Below are 24856 nucleotides of genomic sequence, written 5' to 3' on the forward strand. Positions count from 1 at the left end.
AGGCTGGGCACAGTGGCTCACGCCTATAATCCTAGCACTCTAGGAGGCAGAGGTGGGTGGATTACCTGAGCTCAGGAGTTTGAGATCAGCCTGAGCAAAGTGGGACCCTATCTCTACTAAAAAATAGAAAAACTACCCAAGTTGTGGTACACTCCTATAGTCCCAGCTACTCGGCAGGCTGAGATAAGGGAATCGCTTTAGCCCAAGAATTTGAGGTTGCTGACAGCTGTGACACCATGGCATTCTACCCAGGATGACAGTGAGACTCTGTCTCAAAAATAAAAAGAAATGAAAAGAAAAGACTTCATAGAGAATAGAGAAGAGGGCAGGATGGAGAAGACAGTAGAATGAAAAGGCAGAGGTGAGGAAGCATTGTGTAGTAGAAAGAGAAAAACACTGGGTCAGACCAGCACAGTGGCTCATGCCTGTAATTCCAACACTTTGGGAGGCTGAGGCAGGACAATTGCTTAAGACCACGAGTTCGAGACCAGCCTGGGTAACAGAGCAAAATCCCAACTCTACAAAAAGAAAAAAACCCACTCAGAAGACTTGAGTTGATGCTCCAGCTCTACCTGTCTTATAATTTGTTTTGAGAACCAATTAAATAATACAAGTGAAACAGATGATTAAATTACAATGCATAATATAAATGTAAAAACCTATTATAATGATAAACTGTTGCAGATAACCCCTCATTAAAAAGAATATAACATTTCACCCTTATTTTTTGCTTCCAAAAAGGTTTTGAAAGTGAAGAAGGCTCCCTGAATACAGAGAAAGAGAGAGAGAGAGACAAAGAATGAGAGAGTGAGAGAGAAAGAGAAAGGGAGAGCAGGGATAGACTCAAGTAATTCTTGAATACCATGGGTGTGTGTTTCTGGTCCTTTTAGCACAACTATAAGCTCCAGCAGGGCACAGCCCATCTTATACTTCTTTTATTTTCTGTCCCACTGTGCAACACCATTCTGGGCATGAAGTCGGTATTCAAAGAGAAGGACAACCTGGAGAAGGTTCAATAAAAGAACCACAGGAATGATCAAAGGGATGAATAAAAGATCCTAGTGGAAAGGTTAAAACGAATTGAGCTGTTTAGCTTGGAGAAAAGGCAACTGTAAGAACTAAGGAGTAACTTAGAATAACAACACTTGAGCTGGAAGAAATCTCTGAGGTCTTCCAGTCCAACCTTTTCACTTCACAGATGAGGAAACTAAGACCAAGGGAGAGGCTGCAACTTGGTAAAGAAAATTTTCGAAAAAAAATTTTTTAATTTCCCTTTATAAAGTAAGGAGAAAACTTACCCAAGCATCATGAACATAAAATAGCAACAAAACTAGCAATTACACTTTACTAAAGATTCCTTATAGGCCCAGTATCTATATGCTTGGTGTTTTACTTATGTTATCTCACAACAACCTTGTAAATAGATATATTTTTTCCTATTTTACAGATTAGGACGCTAAAGCTCAAAGTAATAGTGTTGTTAAAAGACTAGAATATTGGGGCGGCGCCTGTGGCTCAAGGAGAAGGGTGCCGGTTCCATATGCCAGAGGTGGCGGGTTCAAACCCAGCCCCAGCCAAAAACCAAAAAAAAAAAAAAAAGACTAGAATATTTATTCAAAGCTATGTTCTGTTTCCTATATCTTGCTGCCTTCAACTCTCTGAGTAGAGTTCAGGCTTATGAACACTTAGTACTCAGATCTTGATTTCTAACTACTGTTCTCCAATTAAAAAAACCATAGCTCCTTAGAGAAATGACTGAATCTAGGGCTAGGGCAAAGAAAACACAATGAACCTGAAATATCTTGTGGTGCCAGGAAATAAGGGAGTGTTCAAAAAATGATGGGGGCATGTAGAAAAGAACTTGAAGGAGTGCCCCACAGCCAAAACTGGGATAATTTGATCAACAAAATATCTAACTAGACATAGGTCATAACTCTTAGAAGGAAAGAGAGATCCATGAGCTCAGACATGTCAGTAAATAAATGGGGAAGAAGTGACAGATCTTCCTTACAGTAGAATTCCAATTAATAAATGAAGAAATGAATGAAGAGTACTAGTACTAGAACAGAAAATTATTAGTCAAACACCATGGTAATGATTGCTGCAGTCAAGAATCATCAACTGAGGGCAGTACCTGTGGCTCAGTGGGTAGGGCACCAGCCCCATATACCAAGGGTGGCAGGTTCGAACCCAAACTGCAACAAAAAATAGCCAGGCATTGTGGTGGGCGCCTGTAGTCTCAGCTACTCGGGAGGCTGAGGCAACAGAATTGCCTAAGCCCAGGAGTTGGAAGTTGCTGTGAGCTGTGATGTCACAGCACTCTACCAAAGATGATAAAGTGAGACTCTGTCTCTAAAAAAAAAGAATCATCGACTAAATTACCATATAATTCAGCAATCCTCCTTCTGGTTATATATCCAAAATAATTCAAAGCAGGATCTCTAAGGGTTACGTATTTTCGCGTCCATGTTCACTGCCCCATTATTCACAATAGCCAAGATGTGGAAGCACCCCAATTGTCCACTGACCCATATGGATAAGGAAAAGGTGGTGTGTATATATATATACAGTGGAAGATGATGAAGCCTTAAAAAAGAACAAAATCCTATCATATGCTATAACATAGATGAGCCTCAGGGATATTATGCTAAGTGAAATAAGCCAGTCACAAAAAGACAAAAACTGTATGATTTCACTCACATGAAGTATCTATAGTTAAATCATAGAAACAGAAAGTAGAAAAGCAGTTGCCGAGTGCTAGGTGAGGGGTGGGAGAGTGAAATTCATGTTTAATTAGCATAGAGTTTCTGTTTTATAAGATGAAGAAGTTATGGAGATACATTGCAAAATAATGTGACTATACTAAACTGTATACTTAAAAATGGTTATGGTGATAAATTGAATGTATCAATTACCACAATTAAAAATAAATCAGTATATCATTTTTAAAAAATCAATGGCTGCTAAAATTAGTGAGCAAAAGTATGATGGAAACAGGATATTTTCATAGTCTCAAAGTATCTGTTCACTAGATACTAATTATGAAGGGAAAATACTAACTTTACAATGGAAAAATCTGACAAACACAAATTTAGGCAAGTGATCAAAATTAATATCACCAGGCTGGGTACAGTAGCTCATGCCTATAATCCTAGCCCTCTGGGAGGCTGAGGCAGGTAGATTGCTTGAGCTCAAGAGTTTGACACCAGCCTGCGCAAGAGCAAGACCCTGTCTCTACTAAAAATAAAAACATTAGCCAGGTATTGAGGCAGCACCTGTAGTCCTACCTACTGCAGAGGCTGAGGCAAAAGGATTACTCAAGCCCAAAGAGTTTGAGGTTGCTATGAGCTATGATACCAAGGCACTCTACCCAGAATGACAGAGATTCTGTCTCCAAAAAAAAAAAAAAAAAAAAATTATCACCAGTAATAATACATGTTAGCATCATATACCTCGATTCTACATAGGATGCACTGAGAAGGAAATACCCCTTTGGCTAAAAATGCACAACCTCAATTTTGTTATGAGAATATAAGAAAAACCCAAATTGACAAACAGTCTACAAGTAACTGACTAGTACTCGTCACAAGTGTCAAAATCATGAGAAGAAAAAGAAAGATTAAGAAAATGTAACAGGAGCTTCCTCTTTTTCCGGCTGGAACCATGGCGGCTGTTGAAGAGAAGAAAAAGAAGGTTCCTGTTGTGCCAGAAACCCTTAAGAAAAAGTGAAAGAATTTCGCAGAGCTGAAGATCAAGCGTCTGAGAAAGAAGTGTGCCCAAAAGATGCTTCGAAAGGCAAGGAGGAAGCTTATCTATGAAAAAGCTAAGCATTATCATAAAGAATATAGGCAGATGTACAGAACTGAGATTCGGATGGCTAGGATGGCAAGAAAAGCTGGCAACTTCTATGTACCTGCAGAACCAAAATTGGCATTTGTCATTAGGATCAGAGGTATCAATGGTGTGAGTCCAAAGGTCCGAAAAGTGTTGCAGCTTCTTCGCCTTCGTCAGATCTTCAATGGAACTTTTGTTAAGCTCAACAAGGCTTCCATTAACATGCTGAGGATTGTAGAACCGTATATTGCATGGGGGTACCCAAATCTGAAGTCAGTAAATGAGCTAATCTACAAGCGTGGTTATGGCAAAATCAATAAGAAACGAATTGCGTTGACTGATAACAGTTTGATTGCGCGATCTCTTGGTAAATATGGCATCATCTGCATGGAGGATCTGATTCATGAGATCTATACTGTTGGAAAACGCTTCAAAGAAGCAAATAACTTCTTGTGGCCCTTTAAGTTATCATCTCCACGGGGAGGGATGAAGAAAAAAACAACCCACTTTGTAGAAGGTGGAGATGCTGGTAATAGGGAAGATCAAATCAATAGGCTTATTAGAAGAATGAACTAAGGTATCTGCCCTGATTGTTTTTGTAATCTGGTCAGTTAATAAACAGTGACTGCTTTCAAATTGAAAAAAAAAAAAGAAAATGTAACAGGGCGGCGCCTGTGGCTCAGTGAGTAGGGCGCCGGCCCCATATGCCGAGGGTGGTGGGTTCAAACCCAGCCCCGGCCAAACGGCAACAACAACAAAAAAAATAGCCGGGCATTGTGGCAGGCGCCTGTAGTCCAGGCTGCTCGGGAGGCAAGAGAATCGCATAAGCCCAAGAGTTAGAGGTTGCTGTGAGCCGTGTGACGCCACAGCACTCTACCCGAGGGCGGTACAGTGAGACTCTGTCTCTATAAAAAAAAAAAGAAAATGTAACAGATTGGAAAGGACTAAGAACATAACAATTAAATTTAGTCTGGAATCGTGGATCTGTATTACAGCCCAAAAAAAGAACATTAGTGAAAAAAACTGGTAAAATTGGAATAAGGTATATAGATTAGTTAATAGTTATTATTTCAATGTTAATTGCCTAGTTTCAATAATTGCACTATAGTTATATAAGATATTAACATTAGAGGAAGCCAGATGAAGGTTACATGGGAATATTACTATTTTTATAGCGTTTACATAAGTCTATAATTATTTCAAAATAAGAAAAAAATTTAGGCTCAGCACCTGTAGCTCAGTAGTTAGGGCACCGGCCACATACACCAAGGGGGCTGGCAGGTTCGAATGCTGCCTGGGCCTGCTAAACAACAATGACAACTATAAAAAGAAACAGCCGGGTGTTGCGGTAGGCGCCTGTAGTCCCAGCTACTTGGGAGGCACAGGCAAGAGAATTGCTCAAGTCCAAGAGTTTGAGGTTGCTGTGAGCTATGATGCCACAGCATTCTACCAAGGGCGACATAGTGAGACTTTGTCTCAAAAAAAAAAAGAAGAAAAAACATTTAAGTAGACAGAACTTTAAGAAGTTATTTAAGAAAGTCAAAGATAAGAATATAATGTCCCTAAGCTCTTCAAAAATGATTAATAGGATTACAGCCTTGAACATTACCTTAGAGATCATCTGATACAACCATTCATCCAAAGAAGGATTCTTTTATGTCAGGCCTTTGATGTACAATCAACCAACCACTGCCTGAATATTTCCAGTAAGAGTAAATTTACTAGGCTGGGCAAAGTGGTTCACCCCCGTAATCCCAGCACTCTAGGAAGCTGTGGCTCTCCTGAGCTCAGGAGTTGAAGACCAGCCTGATTAAGAGTGAGACCCTGTCTCTAAAAATAGCCGGGCATTGTGATGGGTGCCTTGTAGTACCAGCTACTCAGGAGGCTGAAGCATTTGAGGTTGCTGTGAGCCTCTGACACCACAGCACTCTAACCAGGGCAACAACAACCAAAAAAAGCATAAATAGACAATGTGAAAATGCAATCTATATATTCCATTACACACAATTCTAATTAACAAAATTCTTCCTCATTCTAAGCCAAATCTTCCTCCTTGTCAGACATGAACCTGAGGATGCCATTCTGAAGCAGAAGTTTCCAACTAGGTAGGGGACCTCAAAGATGAGACTATATGCCAGTAATGTATAGTCAATATGATAAAAGATCTGGTTTATTTACATTGACTGAAATTACACTTGCTCAGCATGAGATAAATCGCCCTGATTTATTCACATAAATTCTTTCCTATAATGCTATCCCAGAGCCTAATACGTTAAATACCTGGAACATATTAGTTGCTCAAGAAATGTTTACTAATTCAAAGAATGGGGGCACAGTTAGGGATTCATATGATTTCTCTCCCCCATCATCTATGTACATATAAAAAACTAAACAAGCCAGGCACAGTGGCTCACACCTGTAATCCTAGCACTCTGGGAGGCCAAGGCCAAACCTGAGCTGATGGGTTTCAGACCAGCCTGAACAAGAACAAGACCTCATCTCTAAAAGTAGCCAGACGTTGTGGCACCTGTAGTCACGTGTGCACCTGTAGTCACGGCTACTTGGGAGGCTGAGGCAAAAGAATGGCTTAAGCCCAAGAGTTGGAGGCTGATGTGACTGTTACACCACGGCACTCTACTGAGGGGGACAAACTGAGACTCAGTCTCAAAAAAAAAAAAAGCAAACAAACGAAATGATCTAGAACTATATGATAAAAGCTATTAAAATTTTGCATAAGAAGCAATAGAACGTAGCCCAACTCTGAAAAGAAATGCCTGTGTAACTACCCAAAATAGACGCCTTTTCTTTATAGCATATTCTTCACTCATTTTACATATACTTAATGACTATTCTGTGCCAGACTTAGTAAGAAGCCGAGGAAATACAGGGATAAACAAGGCATCTTAAGAAGGGCAAGGGAGCCAGGCATTGTGGCAGGCACCTACAGTCCCAGCTACATGGGAGGCTGAGGCAAGAGAATCGCTTGAGCCCAAGAGTCTGAGGTTGCTGTGAGCTATGACGCCACAGGACTCTACTGAGGGTGACAAAATGAGACTCTGTCTCAAGAAAAATAAATAAAAGTAAGGGCAGGGCTTACACAATAGTTGGAAGAAATTTTAAAATATGTTATACATAAGTTATATAAATAAATTATATAATACATATAATTATATATAACAAATGTAATTTTTTAATTGCATCGAATATGAAAAAAAAGTTACAGCTACATATGAAAATCATTAATTGGTAAGAGAAATGAATTCCAGTAGATGAATGGAGAAATGACATAGCACACAATTTTCACAAACTAGAATACAACCTATAAACATAGAAAAAGATGTATAACCCTGTTAGCTAAACAAAGAAATATAAGGCAAAACAAAATAACATTTTTTACTCAAATTATTTAAACTTTTTAAAAATGCCCAACTTGAGGGAAGTAATGATGAAAAACTAGTTATACTGTGCATACATTGCTGGTAGCAATGAAAATTACAACTTTTTGGAGAGACAAACTACTCATACCTTTGACCCAAGATATGCTTTCCTAAGAGTAAATAATTAAAAATAAGAAAAGCTATATGCTAGGAAAATGGGAAGGACATCAAAGCTTATAATGGCATTTTGATGTCAAACAAGGGCTAAGTAAATAAAATACCATGTAGCCATTAAAAAATGTAATTACAAACTCTTATCTAAACACTATAAATAATTTCTGCTGTAATAATTGAAAAAGTACCAGGATACAAAATCCTGTAGATACTTGTTAAGGCACTTAAGGAAAAAATTAGTATGCATGCACACATACCTACAGGCTGGTAAAAAAAAAATAGAAGACATAAAAATATTGATGTTTTCAGATTTTAAGTCATGGGTGATTTTTATTTCCTTTGTTACTGAATCATTTGTATGAGTAACAAAGATCAGAAGGAAAGAAAACCCCTCACAGAGCGGTCATGGTAAACTATATTATAATGAATTATGTGGTCAATGGTAAACTAAGACCTCAAATAATTGTTTACTTTTATGTTCAAAAAAAGGAAAAATAAAAAGAAATATTTCTCACCCCAAATACAAGTGACACAAAATGGCTACAAAAAGAAAACTGAAAAAGTTAACTCTGAGATGAATATCTGGAAAAGATCCCTAACAGTAAAAATCATCAGACTGTAGCATGGTCTCTTAGGCTAAGTTCCACTGCTGGGCTTATTTAGCAGCAACGCCCTAGACACCATACTGCAGGAATCAGACCTAAGCTGGCACAACAGAGAACCAGAGTGGTGTCATGAGGTTTTTCCATCACACAATTTGGTTGGCTAATCTATAAAACATAATATTTGCCCATACACACTAAGGTTTTCATACTAAGCAGAAGAACAACAAATCTCACCTGGGAAGTGCCAGACAGAGTCCTGTCCCATTGTCCTTGGGTAGGAGACACAGGTGCCAATCTGCTGCATATTGGAATCCTTTGGGTAATATTTGTCTGATTCCTCTGGAGAAAGAAAAAAATTGTCTGGAATCTATCTGTAGCATCAGACTTCATATGAGGAAAGCAAAGAGCATATCTGTGACACTATAATATAATAAGACAAATATTTAGTCTTCATCTCTAGTTCCTGGCACATAGCTCCTAAAATCTTTGGAAATCCTGAGTGACAGGGGTGTTTTGTTATTCATAATAAGCAAACCCCTTTCAGGGCGGCGCCTGTGGCTCAGTGAGTAGGGTGCCAGCCCCATATACCGAGGGTGGCAGGTTTGAACCCGCCCCTGCCAAACTGCAACAAAAAAAATAGCCGGGCGTTGTGGCGGGCGCCTTTAGTCCCAGCTGCTCGGGAGGTTGAGGCAAGAGAATCGCCTAAGCCCAAGGGCTGGAGGTTACTGTGAGCTGTGACGCAACAGCACTCTACCTAGGGTGACAAAGTGAGACTCTGTCTCAAAAAAAAAAAAAGCCCCTTTCAATCTTTAAATTTATGCTAATGAGATGACTCACCTAGAGGATGGGGGCTGGCTGCCAGAGGAACCAACCACATGAGTAGAGGATTGAACTTTCAAGCCCCATCCCCCACTCCACCTACTATCTCAGGGGGCTGGAAAATAAGATTTACTACCAATGGCCAATTATTTAATCAATTATGCCATAATGAACTTCCATAGAAAATCTAAATAACAAGAGTCAGAGAACTTTTGATAAAGAGGAAAAACTCCTTTTTCTATACCTCGCACTTCACTTCTGACACAAAATATGCAGGTTCCCTGTTTCCCCCCAAGCAATTCTCCGATTCTTTGCAGATACAAACTGGGTGTCCTACAATTTAACTTGATTCTGACACTAACTGCCTGGAGTTAGCATAGACCCCACAGATTATTTTTATTTTATTTTTATTTATTTATTTATTTTTGAGACAGAGTCTCACTTTGTCACCCTCAGTAGAGTGCCGTAACGTCACAGCTCAAAGCAACCTCCAACTCTTGGGCTTAAGTGAGTCTCTTGCCTCAGCCCCCTGAGTAGCTGGGACTACAGGTGCCCGACACACCACCCAGCTATTTTTGTTGCAGTTGCCACTGCTGTTTTAGCTGGCCAGGGCTGGCTTCAAACCTGCTACCCTTGGTATATGGGACCTGTGCCCTACCCACTGAGCCACAGGCACTGCCCGACCCCACAGTTTAATGGCTCAATCCAACAAGACTGAGATTCCAATCACAAGTACAAAGTCTCCAGACTACTCACACTTATGTCCAATTTGGCTACAAATTGGGGTTTCCGTAACTGCCTCCTCAGATTAAACAATTTGCTAGAATAGCTCACATAACTGAAGAGGATATGTACTTAGGTTTACTGGTTGTTATTATTATTATTACTGGTTTATTATGAATGATATAACTTACATCTTCCCCATAAAAAAAAAAAGAAAAGGTGGGGGAATACAACTCAGGAAGAGCCAAATGGAAGGACACATACAACTGCCTCTCCTTTGTGACACTTTGATATGTCCATCCACCTGGAAGCTCTCCAAACACAAGGATTTTTATGGAGGCTTCATTAGGCAGATATGAATGATTAAATCACTGGCCATTGGTGACTGACTGCATCTCCAGCCCTTCTTTCCTTTTAGAGGTAAGGGGGAGTGAGAATAGTGGAAAGTTCAACCCTCTACTCACAGTGGATACCTCTGGCTACCAGTCTCTTAGCCCCTAAGAGTAATCTCATTGGCATAGACTCAGATATAGCTACAAGGAGCTTAATATCAATAACAACACACAATTCTCTCACCCCTTTCACTTTCTAAGGGTTTTAGGAGCTTCATGTCAAATTTAAACTACAGTCCAGATCTTTTAACTTCTAGTACAGCTGTCAAAGATGAAGACAAAGTATATACTTCTTATATCACAATACCACATCCAGGTTGACAAAGGCAGCCACATGTCGGGAGAGTAACACACCACAATTCCACAGAGACAGATACTACCACACTCAGCTGAGACTATTCCAGACCTCACCTGTAGTACCTAAATTTAGGTACCCTGCCAGAATGGGGCAGCATATGAATAAAAACTTGCCAAGTGGGATGAAGAACAAGCCTCCCCGTGCTCATTTCTCCAAGAATAAAACGTACTTCTGCCTATTCCTGGTTCCTTGAACTAAAATAATTCTGATAATAGTTGACTCAAGAAGAGAGCATGAGCTCCTTCTGGGGAAAGAAACAAAACAAGCAAACTTCTGGCATTTTACAATTAGATCATCATTCAAATTACAGTTTGCCATTCTCTTTTTTTAAAGACATGGTCTCCTTCTGTTGCCTAGGCTGAAGTGCAGTGGCTATTCACGGGATATGTGGAAAGTTCTAGTAGAGGGTTGAACTATTCACAGCTATGATACCACGCTACAGCCTAAAACTCCTGAGCTCAAGTGAGGCTGTCCAGTCTCAGTAGTGAGATTACAGGCTCACATCCCCACACTGGCTTAGAATGCCTTTTCAAAAACAGAGACTTATTTGATCTTCATTGAATCCCTTTATAGTAAGTAGTGCTGAGATTATCATCAGCCTCAAAGGGATGAAGAAATAAGGGCAGAAGTTATTGTTGTTATTTTCTGTAGAGACGGGGATCTCACTGTTACCCAGGAGTGCAGCAGTGCCTTGAACTCCTGAGCTAGAAAAATCTTGCTTCCCAAGTAGCTAGGACTACAGGTTCCTGCCACCATGTCAGGCTAATTTTTTTTTTTTTTCCAGAGAGGGAATCTCACTATATTGCCCAAGCTGGTCTTGAATTCCTGGTTTCCCAAAATTCTTGAATTACAGGCTTGAGCCATTGCACCAGTCCCGCCCAAGGGCATAAATATTTACTGGACAACTTGATTTCCTAACACAAAATCTCTCTTTTCCTAAGACAAAAGAGAGATTAAATGGCTACTCAAGCTAAGACTGAGATTCAGTTTTTCCCCCTGACATTAGCTGACCTCAGAAAGGTCACTTCGCCAAAGTGAAAAGGGAGGATAGACTAAGAGAGAGTTCTGTCTTGCTAAATGAAAAGCTTGCTTTATTTTATAAACCTGAAATACATTCCATTGTATAAATGATATATTCCATGTACATAGCACTGAAAATTTCTATTCTAGGAACCAACTATAGGGGATACAAGGATTTTCTTCACTTGACCTATTGACCTTATAGGGCCATAAAGAGGACTGGATACACAAATTGTTTGAAAATACTTTCCTGAGCTTAATGTACATAGTCTGCCTTCTGGCTACCAGTCTCGTAGCCATGGATTCAACCAATAGCGGATTGAAAAAAACTGGGGAAAAAATTGTACATGTACAGATTTTTTTATTGTCCTTATTCCCTAAACAAAACAGTATAACAACTATTTACATAGCATTTACATTTTATTAGGTATTACAAAAAATCTAGAGAGGATTTGAAGTGTACTGCAGCAGTATATAGGTTATATACAAATACTACACAAGTTTACATCAGGGACTTGAGCATTCACGGAGTCTTTGTTTTTGGTTTTTCTTGGAGAAAGAGTCTCACTCTGTTGCCCTAGGCTAGAATGTCATGGCATTAGCCTAGGTCACAGCAACCTCAAACCCCTGGGCTCAATCCTCAATCCTCCTGCCTCAGCCTCCAGAATAGAGGGGACTACAAGCACCTGCCACAATACCCAGCTAATTTTTCTTTTTTTATTTTTTTTTATTTTATTTTTTTTATTGTTGGGGATTCATTGAGGGTACAATAAGCCAGGTTACACTGATTGCAATTGTCAGGTAAAGTCCCTCTTGCAATCATGTCTTGCCCCCATAAAGTGTGACACATACCAAGGCCCCACCCACCTCCCTCTTCCCTCTTTCTGTTCCCCCCCCCCATAACCATAATTGTCATTAATTATTTTTGGTAGAGACAGATCTCACTTTTGCTCAGGCCGGTCTTGAACTCCTGAGCTCAAGCAATCCTCCTGCCTCAGCCTCTCAGAGTGCTAGAATTACAGGCTTGAGCCACCGCACCCAGCCAGTATCCATGGATTTTGGTATTTGAGGGAAGTCCTGGAACTAATCCCCCACAGAGACCGAGGGACTACAGTACTAGCAGTTTAAGATATGAACTCTAGTTTAAACTTAGCTACTCTAATATGACCTTTACAGGTAATTTAACCTCCATGACACTCAGCTTCCTCATAGCAATTATTAGTAATATTCATGAGAACTCACTAGACACCAGACACTTTTCTGGGTTCTTTATATATATGAACTCATTTAAACCTCACAATCACCACCCAGCAACTTAGGTATTCTGTTATTATCCCATTTATATAGATAAACAAACTGAGGCATGAAATATATGTGTGCATATGTCCTGATAGGGACTGGAGGAAATGGCATCCCAATAGGAATGAGCACAAGCACCAAATTAGACACCAGATTTGGTTTCCAAATAGCAACATCTATCAAAAGGAACTAGTCTTCTCTAGAGAAAAGTTGGCTCCAGACTGGGGTTGACTCCTCAAAACCATATTCACAAATAAGTGACTTCCCAACGTCACACAGTTAATAAATAGTGGAGTCAGCATATGAACCCAAGCAGCCGAACTCCAGAATTCATGCTGATTTATGGAATGAAATTTTTTGTAAATGAGATGAAATTGTAAAGGGAACACCAGCTGGGCATAGTGGCTCACACCTGTAATCCTAGCACTCTGAAAGGCTGAGGTGGGTGGACTGCTTGAGCTCAGGAATTCGAGACCAGCCTGAACAAAAGCAAGACCCCATCTCTACTAAAAAAAAACAAAAAGAAAAACTGAGGCAAGAGGATCACTTGACCCCAAGAACTTGAGGTTGCTGTGAGCTATAATGCAACAACACTCCAGTCAGGGAACCAGAGTAAGACTCTGTCTCAAAAAATAAAATAAATAAAGAGAATACTATCTTCAGGGTCTCTTCTAGCTTTAGCACTATATGAACTAGCCTTGAACCAATTAAAATACAGCATATTGGTCAGGCACAGTGGCTCATGCCTGTAATCCTAGCACTCTGGGAGGCTGAGGTGGGTGGACTGCCTGAGCTCAGGAGTTCGAGACCAGCCTAAGCAAGAGGGAGACTTGGTTATAGTCCCTGAGTTACTGGGACTACCCTGTGGCAGGTAACTCAGGAGGCTGAGCCCAGTGCTACAGAGTGAGACCCTGTCTCAAAAGAAAACAAAACAAAACAGTACTCAGTACTTCTATGAAACCAACTTATATTTACTCACACTTTCTTAGGAAAGATAGAACACAACTATAGCCCAGGATGAAGGAGAGAAATAGAGTGGGAAGGGAAGGGCGGGGGGAGGTTTGATGGAGGGTAAATGGCGGGACACCACACCTATGGAGCATATTACAAAGGTACAAGTCAAATCTGTCAAGTGTAGAACATAAATGTCTTAACACAATAATCAAGTAAATGAAGCGAAAGCTATGTTGATTGGTTTGATGTAAGCACGTCAGATTGTATTAAAAAATCAACACATTGTACCCCACATATACATAAATGTATTCATAATCTATGTGTATATGACTTAATAAAAAACAAAACAAAACAAAAATAAAATGAAATAAAGCATATTGTGGAAAGGGCCATGTACTTCAACTCAGAAAGCATTGGTTTGACTCTTGGCTCCATTGTCCATAAGCTACATATTAGATAACCATTCCTAAAAGCCTTGGTTGTGTCTCACAAAAAATAAAGGTAAAATCATTACTTCTCAGGATTTAAAAAAAAAATTAACAAATATACCTTGGAATACATACAACTGAATCTCCATGTCCTCAGAGGCATTTGAATTTTAAACCTTCAGATATCTGACAGTTCTAAAATTGTGTAACTGTTTCTAACAGGCCACTTACTGCACCTTTTATTTCAAAAGAAAAGTAGGCTAAAAATATTTTATTTCAGCTGAGGTTTGATCTGTTGGAATAGTTTTTTTAAATGCGACACAGTTACTGGTGTTTTGTTTCACCAACACTGACAGATTTACCAGAATCATTCAATATCAGATGTTCCTTTTCTAAAAATGTAAATATGGGATCAGATGGAACTTCTACAGATTCAGGGCCAAAGGTAGGGGTGGGGGTGTGGTAAGCAAGAGGAAATTACAAGTAGAAACAATGCAAACTCTTGAGATTTTCTGAAGAATTTCATCATGTTATTTCCAATGTCAACAAAATTTTTCTCTGTAATTTTGGCTCTAGTTGGTTTTAGGCCAAAAATTTTCAATCAGTTCTTATTAGAAGAAAGGAGCAATCAGCTCTGTTCCTTCCTTCTCCAGTCCTACAACAACAATTTTTATCCCAAGCCTTAAATGAAACTGCGAAAGTGTAGCAAAAAGGGTGTTTGAATCCCAACCCTGCCATCAAATAGCTATATAATCCTAAACTAGTTACTCAACAGTCTGCAGCTCTATTTTCCCTTATGAAATATTGGAATAGGCCAGGCACAGTGGCCCCCACACCTGTAATCCTAGCACTCTGGGAGGTCAAGATGGAAGGATTGCTTGAGGTCAGTAGTTCAAGACCAGCGTAAGCAAGAGCATGATGATCCTGTCTCTAAAAAAAATAGAAAAATTAGCCTGATACAATGGCATATGCCTGTAGCCTCAGGTACGTGGGAGGCTGAGGCAAGAGGATTGCTTGAGCCCAGAAGTGTGAGGTTACGATGAGCTATGATATGCCACTGTATTCTATCCTAGGCAACAGAGTAAGATCCTGTCTTCAAAAAAAAAAAAAAAAAGGAAGGGAGGGAATAAAAGCTACCTCACAGCCATGTTCCAAGAAACATTTGTAAAAGCACTTTGATAATAAAAACACACGCTGGGAGTATATATTCAGGGCAAGTTGAATCTACACTCCCAGGGTGGGGAAAAACACACATACAAAGGCATCACTGCTATGAACAATTGTTACTGAATTATATAAGCCCCTCTTTCCACAGCTACCTGTCATAGAACAAGAATCATTTTCTTAAAATATTGTTTTGAACCTAGCATTCATTCTCTTTTTCAAAAGCTGGCAGCAGCTCCAAGTGCCTCTTTGCATAAGCTTGTGTTTAAGACAGGATCTTGCTATGTTGCGCAGGGTGATCTTCAACTCCTGGGCTCAAGCAATCTTCTTCCCACCTCAGCCTCCTGAGTAGCTGGGATTAGAGGCACACACCACTGCACCTGGCTCCCAAGGGCCTCTTTAGTCAAATTTAAACACCTGATCTTTACTGGCCTTTACCAACTGGACCCTGATAGACTCACGATACCTGTAAACCCCACTTTGTATTCCTTACTCAGCCACACAGCAGTACAAAAACTTAACTCGAATTCTGTGGTCTGGGTATCACTACTCAGTTCCACACAAGCTAATCCCCTTGTAGTCATTTCCTCTGGGACTGCCTTCTTCACTCTGAAACTATAAGATCATTTGCTTCAAGAAATCTCTCTAGACTCCAGCTTCTGGTTCTACTGACAGTCCTTTTCCCTTTCCACCTGTGAACTAAAATAAAATCCTAAGCTTCTCCCCAACTGCACAGACTCCCTCTTGGCCAAGGGGGATCCTGGCTATGAAGGAAAAGGTGATCAGACACACCTCGGACAATGAAATACTAAATTATGCTAAGGCCTTGCAGATCAAAGGTGAAATCACGTACAGACTATCAATTTGCTTAACAGATCACTTGCACTGGTACATTGTGGTTTGCCTGGATTAACAGACTTCCTTATCTTAAAACATTCCAAGGCTTTAGACAAAGCTTTATTTCTGTAACCAATTATATATATATATATACTTTTTTGTTATTGTTGTTGTTTTTGAGACAGAGTCTCAAGCTGTTGCCCTGGGTAGAGTGCCATGGCATCATACTCACAGCAACTTCCAACTCTTGGGCTCAAGCAATCATCTTGCCTCAATTTTTCCATTTTAGAGAGATGGGGTCTCGCTTTTTGTTCAGACTAGTCTTGAACCCATGAGCTCAAGCTATACACCGGCCTGGGCCTCCCAGAGTGCTAGGATTCCAGGCATGAGCCACCTCGCCCTGTAACCAATTATAAATCAAAAAAGATTTGACCCCAACTATAACCTGTAAGCTCTCCCCTACTCTGCCCAGATATCCCGCCTTTTCAGGCTAAACCAATGTGCACTTTCCACGTATTGATTTGTTATTTTACCTGCAATTCCTGTCTCTCTAAACTAAAAACCGTTACCCAACCACCTCAAGACCACTTGCTCAAGACTTCTTGGGTGTGACTTCCCAGGCCATTGGTCATACATGTTCAGCTCAAAATAAACCTCTTTAATTTATCGCACAGTTTGAGATTCTTTCCATTAACAATCACAGCACCCAACATGAAGCTCAAAGAACAGTCAGGATTCCCCCAAAAGAGTAGCCCAAACTCAACAGTTGGTATGAGTAAGGGCCCCTGGACTCTAAGCTCCTTGGACAGAACAGGTAGTTCCCCTGACCCCCAGATCTCTTATTTACATGTGTTCAGCTCAGAATAAACCTCTTTAATTACTTTACAGTTTGAGAGGGAAGAATTGCCTCCCCCAATTCTTCATTTACAAATATAAATCTGTGGAAGTACATACTTCTCACACAAAGGTACTAATATATTAGGCCTATAACAATTAACTTATTTCAACTTCTCCCAAGTTCAAAAAAATACTTATAGCCATCCCCAGTGGTAAAAATTATTGGTTTAGGGGCGGTGCCTATGACTCAAGGAGTAGGGTGCCAGCCCCATATACCAGAAGTAGCAGGTTCAGACCCAGCCCTGGCCAAAAACTGCAAAAAAAAAAAAATATTGCTTTAACTTACTATAAGTACACCCTTATTAAGTGAAAACTAGTTTTATTGTCTTTTTGCCTTGCCAACACTTCAGAACCAAAAAAACAAATTTTTCTTTTCAAAACCAAAAATTTTAAAGACAGGCTTTATGTTTTCATTTCTTATGCATATTAGTGATTTTACATCAGTATTTCAAAACTTTCTAACATACCAGTTTGGGGCTTTTTGTTTTTTGTTTTTGTTTTGTAGCGCTCAGTCTCCCTATGTTGCCTAAGCTGGTCTCAAATTCTTGGCCTCACGTAATCCTCTCTCAGCCTCCCAAAGTGCTGGAATTACAGATAAGAGCCACCAGAACCAGTCAAAAGGTGGCTGGAATCAAGTATTTACTGACAGATGAATGGACAAACTGTATGGACAAATTGTACAGACAAAACATCCATATAATGGACTATTATTCAGCTTTAAAAAAGAAAGAAATTCTGGGTGGCACCCATAGCTCAGTGGGCAGGACACCGGCCACATACACCGAGGCTGGCAGGTTCGAACCCAGCCTGGGCTAGCTAAAACAACAATGACAATTGCAACAACAACAACAAAAAAAGCCAGGCTTTGTGGTGGGCACCTGTAATCCCTGGGAGGGTGAGGCAAGAGAATCATTTAAGCCCAAGAGTTTGAGGTTGCTGTGAGCTGTGATGCAACAGCACTTTACCCAGGGCAATAGCTTGAGACTCCGTCTCAAAACAAAAAAAAGAAAGAAAGAAAGAAATCTCAAGGACATCATGCTAAGTGAAATAAGCCATTCACAAAAGGTTAAATACTATATGATTCCACTTATATGCGGTACCTAGGTAGTTGAACTCACAGAGACAGAAAGTAGAATGGTTGCCAGAGACTGGGAAGAGAGGACCATGACAAGTTACTGTTTAATGGGTACAGTTTCGTTTTGCAAGATGAAAAGAGTTCTGTGGATGAGCAATGGTGACAGCAGCAAAACAATGTGAATACACTTAACACAACAGAACTGTACATGTAAAAATATTTAAAAGTAACTTTAATGTTTTATATATTTTACCATAATTTCTTTTAAGTTTTTTTTTTTTTTTTTTTGTAGAGACAGAGTCTCACTGTACCACCCTCGGGTAGAGTGCCGTGGCGTCACACGGCTCACAGCAACCTCTAACTCTTGGGCTTACTCGATTCTCTTGCCTCAGCCTCCCGAGCAGCTGGGACTACAGGCGCCCGCCACAACGCCCGGCTATTTTTTTGTTGCAGTTTGGCCGGGGCTGGGTTTGAACCCGCCACCCTCGGCATATGGGGCTGGCACCCTACTCACTGAGCCACAGGCGCCACCCTTCTTTTAAGTTTTTTATGTACAAGGTGGCATTTAACAATTTCAACTATTCCCAAAGAAAAACAAAAATGACTGCCAATGCCCCCAGAACAGCTCAGAAAACCATAGCTTGTCCAGTTTCTCTGCTGTAACCACTCAACAATAGCAGTGTTATAGTTTGTTCCTCCTTCCCCAATCCATCATTGGTTCTCCCTCGCTAGAGAAGAGAAAAAATTGGCTAATAAGACAGTAAGAAATAAAAATAAGAATGTTTCAGGAATACTACTTCTCTGTAGATCAATTTTTGTATCTGTAAGATAGGGGAAATAATATGCCCTCCTTTCCAAAAGGCCGCTTTCAAAATTAGGTAAATTCATATATGTAAAGTATTTAAAAGTGCTTAGCACACAGTAAGTGCCCTACAAATGTTAGTGCTCAATATTACTGCCCAAGAATAACACCTGGCTTCAACTATAAGCTATCATCTCAGTAGTCTCTCTCTCATCTCTCCTTGAACACCAACTCTCCAACTGCTAAAAAACATCTCCAGCTGGATAATCTTAGTTTCTCAGTAAAGGACAATGCTAACAATTCAGTCATCCTAGCCAGACCTGTATTTTACTATTAAATTCCTTCCTCTGCCTCACCTTCTACATTTAAACTCTCAACAAGCCTCTCACAAAGCCTGGTTGACTCTATTTTCTCCATGCTTCATGAAACTATCCTTTCTTCCTTAACACCCTTCCTTTAGTATGGGCCTTCTTCTTATAAGATTATGCAACTAGGCTGGGTGCTATGGCTCACACCTGTAATCCTAGCACACTGGGAGGCCAAGGCAGGTGGATTGCCTGAGCTCAGGAGTTCAAGATCAGCCTGCGCAAGATCAAGACCCTGTCTCTAAAAATAGCTGGGATTTGTGGTGGGTGCCTATAGTCCCAGCTACTTGGGAGGCTGGGACAAGAGGATCACTTGAGCCCAAGAGTTTGAGGTCACTGTGAGCTATAACACTGCCACAGTACTCTACCAAGGGCAACAAAGTGAAACTCTGTCTCAAAACAATGAAAAATAAGATTATGCAAGTAGCTTCCAACTAGCCTTGGGGACTCTCTGAGCCCCCTTTGGTCGATCCATCCACAACTGCTAAAAGGAGCTATTAAAACAAAAATCTAGTAGTAAGTATACAGTATTTATTATATTTTTAATTTTTTTATAATTTTAAAATAAATTTTTTAAACTTCAACTTAAAAATTAAAGGAGAGGCCAGGCACAGTGGCCCACACTTATAATCCCAGCATTTTAGAAGGCCAATATGGGAGAACTGCTTGAGGTCAGGAGTTCAAGACAACCTGGGCAACAAAGCAAGACCCCCAAAATAGGAAAATTAGCCAGGACTAGTGGCAGATGGCTGTAGTCCTAACTACTCAGGAGACTAAGGCAAGAGGAGGATCATTTGAGCCCAGGAGTTCAAAGTTACAGTGAGCTATGATCACTTTTGGGAGTGATGACTATGTTCAGTATTTTCATTGCAGTGTTGGTTTTTCAGATTTTATTTTCTATCTCTCCTATTAGATTACAAATGTGAGAGCAAGACTTTATTTTCTTTTTTTATTGAGACAGAGTCTCACTCTGTCACCCTGGCTAGAGTACTGCAGCATCATCATTGCTCACAGCAACCTTAGTCTATTAGGCTCAAGCAATCCTCTTGGATCAGCCTCCTGACCAGCTGAGACTACAGGCACCAGCCACGATGCCTGGCTACTTTTTCCATTTTTAGTAGAGATGGGATCTCAATCTTGCTCAGGCTGATCTCAAACTTGTGAGTTCAAGTAATCTACGTACCTCAGCTGGGTGCTAGGATTACAGGTGTGAGCTGCTGCACCCGGCCTAGGATTTATTTTCTCCACACTCATTGCATTGCACAGTTCCTAGAATGTAAGCACCAGCACTCAAAATAGCTGCTGAATTAAAAAGGGGGAAAAAACACTGAAACATACCAGTTCATTCTTTCATCATCCCTAGCAACCTCTGATTAAGAAAATCTGAGACTCTAACATAATTTAGATGACTTATTCAAGGTCACACCTAAAGTAAACAGTAAGCTTTCAACCAAGGCTCTTCAGACTCCTAGACAGGTATACTTTTCTGTATGTGTGAACTCCTTACAGTGCCTAGCCCAAATGGTTCTTCAGATTGGATGATAATAAATATCTACTACTTTTGTGTTTCCTGCCACTCTGAATTAGTGCTAAGGGAGTTCCCAATGTTTAACACACATTGTAATATACATTATAATGTACGATAAGAAGACTTCAGGGAATAACAGTAAAAAGTGAAAGTGATTTTCCCTATCAATTAAAAATTTATTTTCTTTTTTTTTGAGACAGAGTCTTACTATGTCGCCGTCAGTAGAGTGCCATGGCGTCACAGCTCACAGCAACTCCAAACTCTTGGGCTTAAGCAATTCTCTTGCCTCAGCCTCCCAAGTAGCTGAAAATACAGGCGCCCGCCACAACGCCCAGCTATTTTTTGGTTGTAGTTGTCTTGTTGTTTGGCAGGCCCAGGCTGAGTCCAAACCTGCCAGCTCCAGTGTATGTGGCTGGCACCCTAGCCGCTGAGCTACAGCACCAAGCCGATTTTCCTTATCAAAACTTGAATTGTACCAAAAAAGATAAATATGAAAAAGAAAGATCAAACTAATAGAAGGTTGAGGGTGAGGTGGCATCCATGGGATGCTGCCACTAGGAAGAAAGAATCTGCAACTGTTTACATGCAAGGGTAAGAATATTTAAAATAGCTGTGATAGCCACTACTTTCCAAGACAAATCAAGGTGTTCATTCCAGGTCTCAGCACAATAAATTTTTCATCTTTTCCCCCAAATATGCATCTTAAAAACTAAGTAATTTAGAACATCCTAGCTGCGATTTCCCCCAGAAGTCCTCAGATACGGAATCAACAATTATTTCACCAGGTGAATCTTTCTTTAGGTTTTAGGAAACTATTCTTTTTTTTTTTTTTTTGTAGAGACAGAGTCTCACTTTATGGCCCTCGGTAGAGTGCCATGGCCTCACACAGCTCACAGCAACCTCCAACTCCTGGGCTTAAGCGATTCTCCTGCCTCAGCCTCCCGAGTAGCTGGGACTACAGGCGCCCGCCACAACGCCCGGCTATTTTTTGTTGCAGTTTGGCCGGGGCCGGGTTTGAACCCGCCACCCTCGGTATATGGGGCCGGTGCCCTACTCACTGAGCCACAGGCACCGCCCTTAGGAAACTATTCTTTAAGCATATATTTATTGAACAGCAATGGAGGGTACTACACTTTGCTAGGATGGCAAGGAATACAAGAAGTAAAATCATGGGGCAGCGCCTGTGGCTCAGTGAGCAGGGTGCGGGCCCATATACCAATGGTGGTGGGTTCAAACCCAGCCCCAGCCAAACCGCAACAAAAAAAATAGCTGGGCATTGTGGCAAGCGCCTGTAGTCCCAGCTACTGGGGAGGCTGAGGCAAGAGAATCACCTAAACCCAGGAGTTGGAGGTTGCTGTGAGCTGTGATGTCATAGCACTTTACCGAGGGTGATAAAGTGAGACCTTGTCTCTAAGAAAAAAAAACAAAAAGAAGTAAAATCATGGTCTCTGTAAGCCATATATAAAAAGACTAAAAACAACTCAAATGGTACCCAAAAGCAAGAACAGTCCACATCTGCTATGAAAAGCAATGCCCTTGGCTTGGCGCCCGTAGTACAGTGGTTACGGTGCCAGCCACATACACTGAGGGTGGTAGGTTCCAACCCAGCCTGGGCCAGATAAACAACTGCAACATCAACAACCAAAAAATAGCCAGGTGTTGTGGCGGGCATCTGTAGTCCCAGCTACTTGGGAGGCTGAGGCCAGAGAATCGCTTGAGCCCAAGAATTTGAAGTTGCTGTGAGCTGTGACGCCATAGGACTCTACTCAGGGCAACACAGTGAGATTCTGTCTCAAAAAAAAAAAGAAAAATGCCCTTGAGCCAGTTTTTTTTTTTTTCTTTTGAGGCAGTCATGTATCTTTTTTTTTAACATTTTTTATTTTTATTTTATTTTATCTGTTGTTGTTGCAGTTTGATTGAGGTCTGGGCTTGAACCCACCACCCTCAGCCTATGGGGCCAGCGCCCTACTCCATGAGCCACAGGTGCTGCCCAAGCCAGTTTTTGAGACAGGGTCTCACTCTGTCACCCAGTCTGAAGTTCAGTGGTGTCATCATAACTCACTACAGCCTCAAACTCCTGGGCTCAAGCCTTCGAAGTAGCTGAGACTCTACCATAAGCCACCGAGTCTAGTTAACATTCTTATTTTTTGTATAGATGGGGTCTCAGTAAGACTTGATAAAATTATAAACTCTCCAATCCCTCTATGATTAAGAATTAACGTCTGGGCCCGGTGGGGTGTGGTGGCTCACCGCACTGTAATCCTAGCCCTCTGGGAGGCTGAAATGGGTGGACTGTTTGATCTCAGGAGTTCAAAACTAGCCTAAGCAAGAGTGAGACCTCTCTCCTAAAATAGATCTCTTTATAAAAATAGAAAACCTAATCGGGGTTGTGGTGGGCACCTGTAGTCCCAACTACTCCGGAGTGGGAGGCAAGATCTTTTGAGATCAAGAGAGTGAAGTTAGTGTGAGCTATGATGACGTCCAGCACTCTAGCTAGGATGACAGAAGGAGACTGTCTCAAAAAAAAAAAAAAAAAAATTAAGCTCTGTATCCTCCTAAGCTTTTTTTCTGCTACTAATTTCTTTCTCCTTTAATCCTTAAAGGAAAGAGTATGCTAGAAGGATGAGGACTGAATCTCAAGAGGTGCAGTTTCACATATGGATGCTAAAGGATCTAGTAGTTCTTCCTATTTCATTCATTCAGTAAGCATACGCATTTACTGGATACCTATGCTATGCCAGACACTGAGCTAGGCAAAGTGAAAACGACAGTATGACCCCAATTCTCGCGCAATTTACAATCTAAAACTCTATATTCCACTTAACTGTAGTTAGGAATTGATTCATGATCTCTGAAACAAAGTGCACAGAACCTCGGAATACAAAGGGGCTGCCAGAAATAAATGTCCTTATTTTTCACATGGGGTCACTGAAGCCCAAAGGTGACTTGCCCAAGGTCCCACTGTGCATCAGTGACAGGCTTAAACTAGAACTCAGGTCTCCTGAAACTCCAATCAGTGCCCCATATGCTCCTCTCTCCCTGAGGGAGAACAGTTACGGGTGATGACTGAGGGAAAGCCAATCCCATCAGATAAAGATCAGGTGTCACTCTCCCCCTCTTGGAAAGATGGGAAGCCAAGGCCAAAACGGGAGTAGGGAAGAGCTCAGAAGCTGCCTCAGTTTCCCTAAGGAAAGGCGGCCGCGCAGCCTGCTCTTCCAATGTCTCCCACACACACCCATCCCCCTCTCGGATTCCAACCCGGGACCCAGCGGACGACGGTAGAAAATTACTCCTTCACTCACAAGGACTCTCACCAGCAGCGCCATATTCCTTAACAATCATTTCCGGGTGAAAGGTGGGCTTCCGGAGTCCCGGAGGCCACCACCCCTCCAGTTAGTCTTCCTTCTGCTGGCGGGAGCCGGACGAGGGCTGCGCAGGCGCGCAGAGGCTGCTCCGCGCACGCGCGCGCTTCCTGCGCCGTGAGCGGGGCTGTGGTTCCCTGGCGCGCGCCTTTGTGCGGTCACATCTCTCCCGGTCCCCGCGTCACAGTGCCTCAAGTCCTCCACGTCCACTACTGGGCTTTTCATATCCCTTGCTCCCCTCACCCCTACCACCTCCTCAATCCAGCCTAACTCCTCATTCCCTCTTTCACAGACTCCTCCCTAATGACTCCCCCTTTTCAATGGAGGGGCAAAGAACAGGACTTGGGGAAATCCCAATGTTGAAAAAGCCTAAGAAGGAGTCTGCTATGGAGGAACCAAGGAGACAGCGAGTCCTGAAAATCAAAGGAAGAAGGCGGTAACATACCTGGTAAAAGAAAGGAATTGGAGGAGTTTGTGGTTGGTTGGTTATTTAATGGGAACATCTTTGAATATTGATAGGAAAAGGTTAGCCAAGATGAGGTCACGAAAGAAACAATCAAGGTTCCAAGGAATCTACTGAGAAAGTGGGAAAGAATGACCTTGGTAGAGAACTCTTTTTCCATTGTATACCAAGAGAAGTAGAGAAGGTGAGGAAGCTCTGAGCGTTGACTGGGAGCAGAGGGGCAGGATGTTGAAGGACGTCCGTCCTTTCACTCAGTCAACAAAGACCCACTGAGTATTAACTATATACTGGACACAAGTCAGGTGTGGATCCTGGCTTCCTGAAGCTCTCAGATTGGTGAGGGAGGCATAGGAAAGTCTAATAAATTAGTGGAAAAATAA

The 24856-nt window shown here is 41.2% G+C and overlaps 1 protein-coding gene across 7 annotated transcripts in view; it reads right to left on the reverse strand.

Annotated features, from left to right (window-relative positions):
* LOC128573898 (ubiquinol-cytochrome-c reductase complex assembly factor 1) overlaps positions 1 to 24124 on the reverse strand; it is a 123970-nt gene extending 99846 nt beyond the window's left edge. For 2 of the 7 annotated variants that reach the window (XM_053574422.1, XM_053574419.1), the window contains exon 1: positions 23954 to 23992. In XM_053574422.1, coding sequence (XP_053430397.1) covers positions 23954 to 23977 — 24 coding nt within the window. In that variant the 5' untranslated portion in view covers positions 23978 to 23992. Of the gene's footprint in view, positions 1 to 862; positions 1106 to 8224; positions 8330 to 20461; positions 20481 to 23953 lie in introns of those variants that run through there. The other 5 variants (XM_053574416.1, XM_053574418.1, XM_053574417.1 and 2 more) reach the window with 5 other exon arrangements.
* Positions 24125 to 24856: the final 732 nt, after the last annotated feature.

This window comes from Nycticebus coucang, chromosome 21, assembly GCF_027406575.1.
Source record: "Nycticebus coucang isolate mNycCou1 chromosome 21, mNycCou1.pri, whole genome shotgun sequence".
NCBI classification, from domain to species: Eukaryota; Metazoa; Chordata; class Mammalia; order Primates; family Lorisidae; genus Nycticebus; species Nycticebus coucang.